Source organism: Nematolebias whitei, chromosome 20 (assembly GCF_014905685.2).
Source record: "Nematolebias whitei isolate Nwh7 chromosome 20, NemWhi1, whole genome shotgun sequence".
In the NCBI taxonomy this organism is placed as follows: Eukaryota; Metazoa; Chordata; class Actinopteri; order Cyprinodontiformes; family Rivulidae; genus Nematolebias; species Nematolebias whitei.
The window spans coordinates 35,600,810-35,612,154 of NC_056517.1; the positions used below are offsets into that span (position 1 = coordinate 35,600,810).

Genomic DNA, 11,345 nt, shown 5'->3' on the forward strand with positions numbered 1-11,345 from the left:
ACACCCACCTAATACTTAGAACCTCCAGCTCCCCTCTCTAGACCTGCCAAACATAAAAAGGTAAGATTTCTTTCCCCTTGAAGATTAATATCAATCAATTTACCGTTCAGTCCTGCCCATACTCGCCTGTACTATACTGAACTTTCAGAAAACTACTCCAAACACGTAAATAAAGACTTTTTGATTCTCTGAGTCCTCTTTATCATTTCTCTGGGTCTAAACATACCTCAGACATGTTCTGGGTTAACGACTGCTACCGGTGCTGTTTACAACCAGTGTGCCGGCAGAAATTGTTCTATTGTCAGTGAAATACCACAAGGAAGGAGACATGTCAAGAAACAAAGGAAGAAGAAGAGGAAAGTGAAGAATGTAGGACTGAAGGTGGCAACTTAATGTGGGGACATTGACAGGCAAAGAGAGAGATGGCTGACATGATGCAGAGAAGGAAGGTAGAGGTTTTACGTATCCAAGACACCATGTGGAAGGGCAGCAAGGCTCGCAGCATTGGAGGCAGGTTTAAATGTTTTACCATGGTGTGGATAGAAAGAGAAATGGAGTAGGGGTGATCCTGAAGGAGGAGTTGACAACAAATGTAGTAGAGGTGAAAAGAGTGTCAGATAGGGTGATGTGTCAGAAAATAGAAATAGAAAGTCTGATGCTAAACTTTGTCAGTGGTTAGGTTCAACAGTTTGGATGTGATGTGGAAGAGAAAGATACATTTTGGAAAGATCTGGATGAAGTGATGGAGAGTATTCCCAGGGACGAGAGAGTGGTGATTAGAGCAGACCTGAATGGACATGTTGGTGAAGGAAACAGAGGGGACGAGGAAATGATGGGAAGGTTTGGTGTCAAAGAAAGAAACTAAGAATCACAGATGGTGGATTTTGCCAAGAGAATGGAAATGGCTATAGTCAACACCTACTTCCAAAAGAGAGAGGAGCATAGAGTGACCTATAAGAGTGGAGTAAGGAGTACGCAGGTCGACTACATTCTGTGTAGAAGAGGAAACCTGAGGGAGATTGGGGACTGTAAGGTTGTGGCAGGGGACAACGTGGCCAAACAGCATCGGATGGTTGTGTGCAGAATGACTGTTATTGTGAAGAAGAGAGTAAAATCAAAGAAGACCAAATGGTGGAAGATGAAGAAGGAAAAATGTGAGAAATTCAGAGACGAGCTGTTAAAGGTTCTGTGTGGTAAGAAAGAGCTTCTAAATGACTGGGCTACTACAACAACAGTAATTAGAGAGACAGGTAGGAAGGTACTTGGTGTGTCATCTGGACAGATAAAAAAAATCATAAGAAAACCTCATGTTGGAATAGTGAAGTGCAGAAAGCTATTCAGAGAAAGAGTTACTCAAGAAGCAGTATGATAGAGAGAGGACTGAAGAGAGGAGACAGAAATTTAAGGAGGTGCAACATAGAGCAAAGAGAGAGGTGGCTAAGGCAAAGCAGAAGGCTTGTAATGAGTTGTATGGGAGGCTGGACACTAAAGAGGAGGAGAAGGACTTGTACAGATTGGTAAGACAGAGGGACCAGGCTGGAAAGGATGTGCAACATGTTGAGCTTGTTAAATATTAAAATGATAATGTTCTGTTCTAACAAGTGATGAGACCATGATGGGAAGATGGAAAATGAGGCAGGTAGAACAGTGAGACAACAAGGAGCAGAGGTCACAAAGGTGCAAAACGTCAAGTACTTGTGGAGTACTGGTTCTGCTGAGGGTTTCTTTCTGTTTAAAAGGGAGTGGGTTTTTTTCCACTGTTACCATTGTGCTCGCTCAGGATAGGAGACTGCAAGGAAATCAAGATTCAACGTGTCTGCTAGCTTCCTTCCTTAGATAGATAACTTTTACTAATTGGCTTTTGAATGTATGTGACTGTTTTTGTGCAGGGCCCTGAGACAACTTCTGTTGTGATTTGGCGCTATATGAATAAACTGAATTGAACTGAAGCACTTGTGGTCAGCTGTTCAGGAAAATGGGGAACGTGGTAAAGAGGTGAAAATGAGAGTCCAGGCAGGATGGATAAAAGTTTCAGGAGTGATTTGCGACAAAAGGTTGTCAGCAAAGATCAAAGGAAAAGTTTACAAGACAGTGGTGAGAACAGCTATGTTTTATTATTTGGAGACAGTGGCACAGACAAAAAGACAGGAGAAAGAACTGGACATACCAGAAATGAGATGAGATTCTCTTTAGAAATGACAAGGATGGATAAGATTAGGAATGAGATCATCAGAGGTACAGCACAGGTTGAACTGGGAGATAAAGGTAGAGAGGACAGACCGAGATGGTTTGGACATGACCAGAGGAGGAACAGTGGGCATATTGGTAGAAGGATGTTAGAAATGCAGCTGCCAGGAAAAAGACAAAGAGGAGACACATGGATGCAGTTAGAGAGGACATGGAAGTAGTTGGATTGAGGACAGAGGAAGCAGAAGACAAAGGGAGATGGAGGAGGATGACTCGCTGTGGCAAACCCTGAAGATGAAACAGCCAAAAGAAGAAGATTAATTCAAAATCCTGTTAACTTTACATTCATCAGGACCAATCTTCTCAACTGGGAGAGTCTGCTCTATCCTTCATCGCTGCAGAATTAATGAATAATTCCAGATACTCGTCCTTGTTCCCTTCCAGCATCGAAGCTGCTGCACCAGTAAATAAAGATCACTTCCTTTTGTACATCGGGCTCTGTCTTCCTTCTCAGTCAGGTAACTTGGGGTTGACATTACCTGTAATCATGATGCAATGGATTCTGCTGCTGTATAAAAGCCTGCAGATGACTCTTCAATACTCATGCTGTGACATGTTCCATCCATTATGCATCTATGTATGTAATGTCTTGAATGGGTCCTTGCAATTATCACGCCAGTTATAATCCTTCTCATGCTGTTGAGTGTGGTAAACAACATTTGTGTAAGGATCTAGTTTTGGTTTTGAACTCTAAAATTCAGGGAGGACTCAGTAAAGAAAAGTTATTTAATGAAAAATAAGCCAAAGGGCTGACGTGGCAGCAAAAACTTACATGAAAAATACAAGGTCATGAAGGGAGACAAAACCAGGATTTAGTGCAGGACATGAAACAGGAGCCATGAGTCCTCATGAGGAAATGACCAGATACCAGACAACAGAACACACTGACTTAAATACACCAACACTGGTGAGACAAATGACAAACAGCTGGGAGGAACAGGTGATGAAAACTGGAACTTAATGAGGGAGTAGTAACTTTGACAGACCACATGATGGAGGCAAAACACTAGGAAGAGAAAAAAGAACCAAGAGAAGGAGAAACACAAAAATTACAGACAAAAAGGCCAGACTATGACAATTAGTGACAGAGATTTTCTTCAACACTATCAAATGAGCGTGCACATCTTCAGTAACAGTCCCTCCCCACTAGTGGCGATCTACAGGCTGAGAATGGCAGCAAGGGAGACAGAAACTGAACTGATGCTCCAAACTTCATAGAGCAAGACGTATCCAATGACAACGCATTAAAAAGTCTTTCCCAACTGAAGATGAAGCTTAAGAAGTCCCACAAAGGGTGCAGAAAATGCTTGCGCTCTCAAATTCACATCTCAAGTTTGCTTCCAACTACCAGTAAATTGAAGTGGTGAAGACACTTCCACCTGAGGAAAGGGCCAAAGAGATCAAAGATCTCAATTTAACAACTGATGAGCTTCCAGACCACTGCAGCTTGGGGGTGAGTTGGTACCCCACATCCGCTACGTTCACATCCCATGTTCCCCAAGAGCAGAAGTCCTTCACTTGCCGTGGCGTACCCTCAACAGTAAACAGCTTGTTCAATCCTCTTGGGTTGCTTGTTCCTGTAACCATCAAATGTAGACTTCTTCTCATAGAGCTCTCCAGCAGTAACCTTGAATGGAAAAGCCCTTTACCCAAACACATGTATGATGACTGGAGAAGATGGCATGACTCACTACAGAGCCCACAAGTCTGCACATTCCTTGTACCTACTGTATGTCACGTTCTCCATCTCAGGTCACCTTCATTGAACTTTACGTGTTTTCAGGTGCTTCAGTGAAAGCCATCACTGCAGTAGCTTACTTAAAGTTCACACATGACGATGGACATAGTGAAGATGGGTTCGCCATGGTAAGGTCATTCTGGCTTCTGTACCAGAGCTCACCATTCTTCGGTTAGAGCTCTGAGCTGCAGTGCTTGCTGTGGAGATCTTAGAGCTCCTCACGGAAGAACTGGCCATTTCGATTGGCGTTTACACTGACAGTAAAGTGTGTTAGGATACATCAACAGTCAAAACAGAAAATACCCAAACTGTGACACTGTACATGTAACTATTTATTTCCTCAGTTTTAAAGGTGTTGTTGTCATCAAGACCAAGAATCTGCTTGGAGTTCCTGCATTAATGTCTCGTGATCTAAAAGAGAAGGAGTCCGTCTCTATAACCTGCTCAGCTCAGACTTCCTGTCCACACAGTGGTCCATGTCTCAGTTTTTAGAGTGAAGCTTCTTCATCGTGTTCACCACAGGTTGGTTTCTGGAGCATTTTGCTTTTGAGCTAAAGTCTTCTCATGTTTGTTCACTGTTAGTCGTCTGAGAAATGAGATGCAACTACACATCAGCACCGAACGCTGCAGTGGCATCTGATGGTTAACAGACAGCAGAACAAAAAAACCCCCTCCTGTTTATTAAAAACATCATGGGGTTGAAAAGGTGGCAAAAATGTCACTTCCTGTTTTGCGGCTTAGAGCTTAAAAATTAGATGTCTTTAAAAGGAGATGTCTTCTTCGATAAACTAAGGAAGGATGACGACTGTTGGTTTGACTTTAACACATGCTGCTTGTTATATTTTCAGTTGATGGACTGAAACGTTTCCAGTCTGAAAGATGTCGGCAGCTCTGTGTGTGACCGTGCTGACAGTCAACATGTTCCTGAATGTCTTCTGTCCTCCAGGTCAGCTGTTTCCTCACTTTATTTAAACACGTTAAAGATTAAACTGTTTTATTTAAGCTCTACAAAGAAACACAACAGTTGCTGTAAAGTTAGTTTTGTTAATTTTCTCTTCAAACAAACTTTCTTCACATTTATTTAATTATTAATCTGATTTTACAGGAGTTTTGGCTGATAGATGTGAAGGTGTTAGATCCAGTCACTTCATCAGTGCACCAAAGAAGATGGAAGCTCTGAGTGGAACTTGTTTGCTGATCCCATGCAGCTTTACTCCTAAAGAATGGTACATCAGTAGCAAAGTCTCTGCAGGTTGGATTAAACGTGGAGATGATGTTTATGACATCAGTAATTCAGTTAAAACCTTTTCAGCAAAGATTAAAGGAAACCTGACAGAGACAAACTGCACCTCTGTGTTTTCTGGTTTTAACACGAATCATTCAGGGGAATATTTCTTCAGAGTCGAGATGAGATGGTTCAAGGCAACAGCTGTCTGTGATCCTCTTCATGTGACAGTTAAAGGTGAGACATGTTTCATTAAACAGGAACCCTGAACATATTTTCATCTTCTAGAACATAGTTGTACCAAATAATGCCAAAAGTCAGTTCTTTTGAAACATTTGTTGATTTTGTGCATCATTTTAAACACTCCAGTGATGCTTTACAGCAAGAATCAGTAATTTAGCAGAAGATACTCGTTGTACTCACGTTTTGATATTTATCACCCACCGTTGAAGCTGAGGGGGAGAGATAATGTTTTTTCCTTTGTCTATTTGTGTTGGTTTGTAGCACTGTTAGCAAAATATCTCAAAAATCATTGGTCAGATTTCAAAGGAACTTTCAGAAATTAATCATGAATAAACATTTACAATTGACTAAATGTTGGAGTCAACCCAATTCAAGATGGCTGCCACAGCTAGTCATCTTTACCCTACAACAAATAGCTATGCATTATTTAATTACAGATACTGAAGTCAACTTTGGTGTGGTAGTAGCTGAAAGTGATTCTAAACACAGACTCCAAAGCCGCTTTAAGCCGCTGATAAGTGCAACTGCACTCGGTTCTTGTCTTATCGGTTCTTCTCAGGGTTGACTGCTGTCCGCTCACGTCAAAATCAGTCCTGGAACCCTGAACAAGGTGGTCCTATAAACTGGGCTTAGTGGAGGTGGGCACTGGCAGTGGGCAGGCCCTTCATTTTAGTTATTATTTTTATTAACCTTCATCTAACCAGGGAAATTCCACTTAGATCACATTTATGTTTTGCAAGGGAGGCATGGGTCAGAGTGGTGTGGTGTGAAACTGAAGGGGGTGGAGACATTGGCAAAGTGTCACAAGTGCCAACAGATCGCTTGAGATACCGTATCTCAATATGGCATAAGATTGCTCATAAAGTTGTTTAAAAAATAACTTGAACTACACTATTTCTCACCATGATCTTAACATTCTTGCACAACAGGGCCAGAAAGGGAGCGGGTGAAAGGATTTTTTTATGGAGAATTCTGGGCTGTTAATAGAGAAGCAGAAATTTAGTCAGAAAACACGTGTAAATGTTTAAATATCTTTATTAGAAAATGCAGCTTGAGTTTGTAGTTTTGGCCGTCTGGCAGCAGTGAGTGTGCAGACAGAGTTGTGCCAACAGCAGCAGTCATTGTAATGCTGTGCAGAGTGAATCAGGAAGTTTGCAGCGCCTACATTAATAGACTAATATAAACTTGATCTGTTGTGTAGCCTGTGAGTGTGAGATCCTGTGTGAAGCTGCAGCACAGCTCCACTTGTCTCACAGCTCCTGTTCATCTTTACTCTGTCTGAGTGGACATTTCACCTTAATGTTGGTCCAAATACACAGTTCTGTTGACTTATTTCTGAACACCAGAACAATAATGATAATTAAAAAGAAATAAGGGGAAAAGGATGACAGGATAAAATGTAAAATGTCAGCTTTAATGTGAGGTTGTAGGAAATGTGCTTCATTTGTTTAGGATTTATGTTTCATAAAAACACTTTCGTTTCAAAGAGACACGTGTAATGGAATAATTTACTCAAGTCTGCAATATATAAAATGCTGATTTATCTAATTTCTTGTTGTTTTCTTCAGCTGCTTCCACCTTAGAAAGGTTGATTATCTCATTTTTGATTTTAAACCAAGAGGCATTACAATCAGCAAAGATCAAGAAACCAATTGTATTTGTATTTTGATTTCCTCAAAGTTCTTAAATCGTTAAACTTTTCTATAAAATAAACATAAACAGACAAACAGATCTTGTCTTTAGCACCACTACAGCAGAAGTCAAAACTCTCAGTTTGTCAGGGATTTTGATGTTTTTCAATTCCTTGTTCGTTCTGCATCCCAGGGCCGTACTTCTACTATTCCATGACCAAAAGCATTTTAACATGAACATAAATTATGTTTTAACTCAGTTAAACAAGGATTATTAAACTTTACAGTCAGTATACCAATCACATGTTTAGTTTAAATGATTTTGTGGGTGTTCTGATGAAAAATCTTGATGAACAGCTGCTGCACAAGTCTAATCTCACATGTTTGACCGGTTTGAGTTGTGAAACTATAAAAATTACTGTTTATTGATTTCCTCTGTTCTAAATTATACATTTGATGTGAAATCCCAGATTCTGATTTATTTTTTAATTTTTTTAGATTTAAAAGTTCAGAATTCAGCTACTAAATGCAGATTTATTACTTGAAGTAAACGAGACATTTTATGTCCTTCATCTGAGGGTAAATATTAAAGTAACAAAGAACAGTTTGTAAACAGAAGGTGGTTATTATTGAGCCTAAACATGAAGGAATGAAGCAAACAAAGATGCTATTAATAATAATAATCTGTCATAATTCAGCTAAACATAAAAAAAAATCTGTTTAGTTGTTTTCTCCTTTTAAAATGTGTGTTTGATGTGAAATCCCAGATTCTGCCTGGAGTCCCAGCATTAAAGTCTCAGGTGATCTGAAGGATCTGAAGGAGGAGGAGTCTGTCTCCATCACCTGCTCAGCTCAGACTCCCTGTCCACACTCACCTCCTGAACTCACCTGGAGTCTCCAACAAGACTCTCAGAGAACAGAGAAGAACCCAGATGGAACGTTTACAACTAAAATCCAGAAGAACATGATTCTGTCAGACACACATGATGGAGACAACATCACATGTTCTGTCAGATATCCTGTGGATGGAGGGAAACGTAAGAAGACAGCAGAAACAAATCTGACTCTCAGTGTTTCCTGTAAGTGATCCTGTGGACCCGTCACGGTTCAGCTGGTTCTGATGAATGAAGTTAATGTGTGACCCGTTCTCCTCAGATGCTCCTAAAGACACCTCAGCATCCATCAGTCCATCAGGTGTGGTGTCAGCAGGTAGCTGGGTGGAGCTGAGCTGCTCCAGCAGAGCCAAGCCTCCTGCCAGAACCTTCACCTGGTTCAGGAACAGCTCAGAGGGATTCACCAAAGTTTCTGTGGGTCAGGTTTACAGGTTCAACGCCTCTGAGGGAGGAGAGTTTTACTGTGAGGCTCTAAATGATCTGGGTAATCAGACGTCACCTGTGGTTCTTCTTAACTTAAAAGGTAAATAGTTTATTGAATTATTATTTTTTAATCAGAGGAAGGAGAGTTTTACTTTGTAGCCATCAAACTCTGTCACGGAACAAAAAGGCGAATTCTGGCCCGGGCTAAAACCTAGGTCTCGGTCCGGTAGAAGAGAACTCCAGCGCGGTTCGAGTACAGTGTGAATGTAAACAGACCAGACCCGCTCCGCAGGGTAAACAAACACGCATTTCTCTGACCTTATATGGAGCCGTCAGCTACATTGTGTGGAAAAACAATATTCTCCATGGTCTTCTGTCTCATCTTCTGCTCATGCTAAGTCCATTTTTGAAAAATGACAAAATATAACTCCTAAAACTGCTAAAACTTGATGCCACTTCGTTTTTATTTTTATTTACAGAAGAAGACGTGGCTTCAGAGGTTTTTGTGTCATTTCTTTCAGTAGTTCTTGGTGCAGCGCCCCCTCAGGCGAGCAGGGGAATAGGTTGGTTCAACAGGTTGACTCGACTGCACAGTGCAGTGTGAATGCAAACGCACCAGCTCAAATGTAAACAAACGCTCATGAATATTGGTCCCGAGTCTACCGGACTATCTAGTGTGAAAACGACCTAAGATGAGTGGTGATAGGTATACAGTTTTGCCACATATTCCAGAGAAGGTGTCAAATATAGATTGCCAAAAGAGTTGCAGTTTGGGACAGGTCCAGAATGTATACAGGCATGTTTTACAATGATTACATGCAGGGTCCAGGCTGAATTTGATCTTGGACAGCTTGTCTTTGTACCAGTGCAGTCGTTGCACTACCTTGAATTGAATCATAGCCTGTCTCAGACAGATTGAGGATGAATAAATGTTCTTAATGATTTTTTGCCAGATTGAGTCTGATATGGATTCCTCCAAGTCAATTTCCCATTTCAGTTTAAAAGAGTCCAAACTGGTCTCATGGTATGAATCCGATCTTGCTGAGGCCCCCCTTAGAGTGAGACATGCATTCCAAAATCTTAAACCACAAAATGTTTAGAGGGGTACAATGGAAAACATTCAGAGTTAGACCAAAGTTCATGCTCATTAATCCAGGTGTAAATCCAACAATGTTCAGTCAGGTCATCTGGACAGTTTCTTTTGTCGCTGAAGTCAGAGTTAGACCTTACAAAATGTCTCAGCTGCAGATATCCAAAAAAACTGTGACTTGTGAATGTTAAACTTCTGTACCAGCTGCTCAAAAGAGGCAAATTTATCATCAACATTGAAATCATATAGTGAAGGTAAACTACTCCCTTCAAAACCCAGGCATCAAAAGCTGTATCAGCTACTGAAGGAGTAAACATGAAATTATTTGACACAGGTGCCACCAACAGTAACTCTGTAGAGTTAAATGCTCTCCTGAACTGATTCCAGATCTTAACTGTCCAGATCACATTTGGGTTAGAAGTTTAGGTTGACATTGACTGTTTGAAAGACAGCCAAGAGCAGAGTAATGCAGAGGGGGAGCTGGATCTAATGAAAGCCTATCCAAAGCCACCCAACTGGGAGAAGGGATATCCTTACCCAACCAGACCAATAGAGCTCTGATATTAGTTGTCCAGTAATCGTGCATGAAATTAGGAAGTGACATGCCTCCAACTTGCGGGGCAGAAGCAAGACCCTCCCAGCAATCTGTGGATGCTGATATCTGGCTGTTCACATTGGAGAAGAAGGATTTAGTAAGGAAGATTGGAAGGTTCTGAAACATATATAGGAATTTAGGTAGACTTTTTTTTTTTTACAGAGTATATTTTATCCCCAGACTGTGAGGTAGGGATTGCAATGTAACAATGTTTAAGTCTAAAAAGTTAAATCTGGTCCTCTGGACATTCAAAAAAACAAAACAAAGCAAATCAACAAAAAAATGTAGAAACGTTTCGTCTCTCATCCGAGAGACTTCCTCAGTCTGAGGAGCTGTATTCAGCCCAGTCTCTTAAATAGCACCGTCTCAGGGTGGATCAACCAGTTTTGCTGCTGACAACCAAAACCAGCTGATCACATGCTCAAGAAGGACCATCAGCCTAACAATGGATCATTAGCACACTGATGGCTGTTTACTGTTCACAGAGGGCTGAGTGATACTAGCAATCACAGCATTGTAAGAGGGGGACAGTTGAACCCGGAGGCCTCCACCCCTGTTTAATGATGGACGATTTCTTTTCACAAAGATGGCCTCCTTTACTCCCCCCTCAAACCATCGTTCCTCTCTGTCCAGGATGTGAACATCTTCATCCCTGAAAGAGTGACCGCTGGCCTGGAGATGAGTGTAGACCGCAGAGTCCTGGCCTGATGATGTTGATCTTGAGGCCTCCGGGTTCAACTGGGGAAAAAAAGCAGACTTGAGTCTCTTCACCGACTGCCTACTGCGCCGACTTCCATCAGACCCAGTTCTTCACCAGAGTCACTTGAGGGATCTACTTCTATCCACAACTCTACACAAGAAGGGCCTCTCATCTGGTGGACCGAGTTTCACATCGAATCTGTCCACAGGCAGCGAAGCCACAGTCCCAAGGTGGAGATCTTCCCATCACCCCTCCTTGTGGAGGAGGAAGGAAGGAGGGCTCCGCTTGGGGGAAGCTGCCTCACACAAGATCCCGAGTCCTCCTCCCAGATGTCTGAGGGAGACACTGAGCTCAAAGAGGAGCTCTGGCCTTCTCTTGGTTCCAGTCCATGCTGCTCTTGCCGAAGGAGAGATCGACGGCAAAAAAGGCCCGGAAGCTTAGCTCCCCCCAGCCCCACAACGTGACCTCCCCCCCCCCCCCAACCGGCCCCCCCCCCCCCCAGCTCCACAACCTGACTCCCCCCAGCTCTACAACCTGACTCCCCCAAGCTCTACAACTTT

The 11,345-nt window shown here is 42.0% G+C and overlaps 1 protein-coding gene across 1 annotated transcript in view; it reads left to right on the forward strand.

The window, feature by feature from the left end:
* Positions 1-4,864: 4,864 nt before the first annotated feature.
* LOC119426438 (vascular cell adhesion protein 1-like) overlaps positions 4,865-11,345 on the forward strand; it is a 35,332-nt gene continuing 28,851 nt past the window's right edge. The window contains exons 1-4 of the mRNA XM_037693999.1: positions 4,865-4,931; positions 5,091-5,447; positions 7,852-8,163; positions 8,240-8,500. Of these exons, the coding sequence (XP_037549927.1) occupies positions 4,865-4,931; positions 5,091-5,447; positions 7,852-8,163; positions 8,240-8,500 (997 nt within the window). The remainder of the gene's footprint in view (positions 4,932-5,090; positions 5,448-7,851; positions 8,164-8,239; positions 8,501-11,345) is intronic.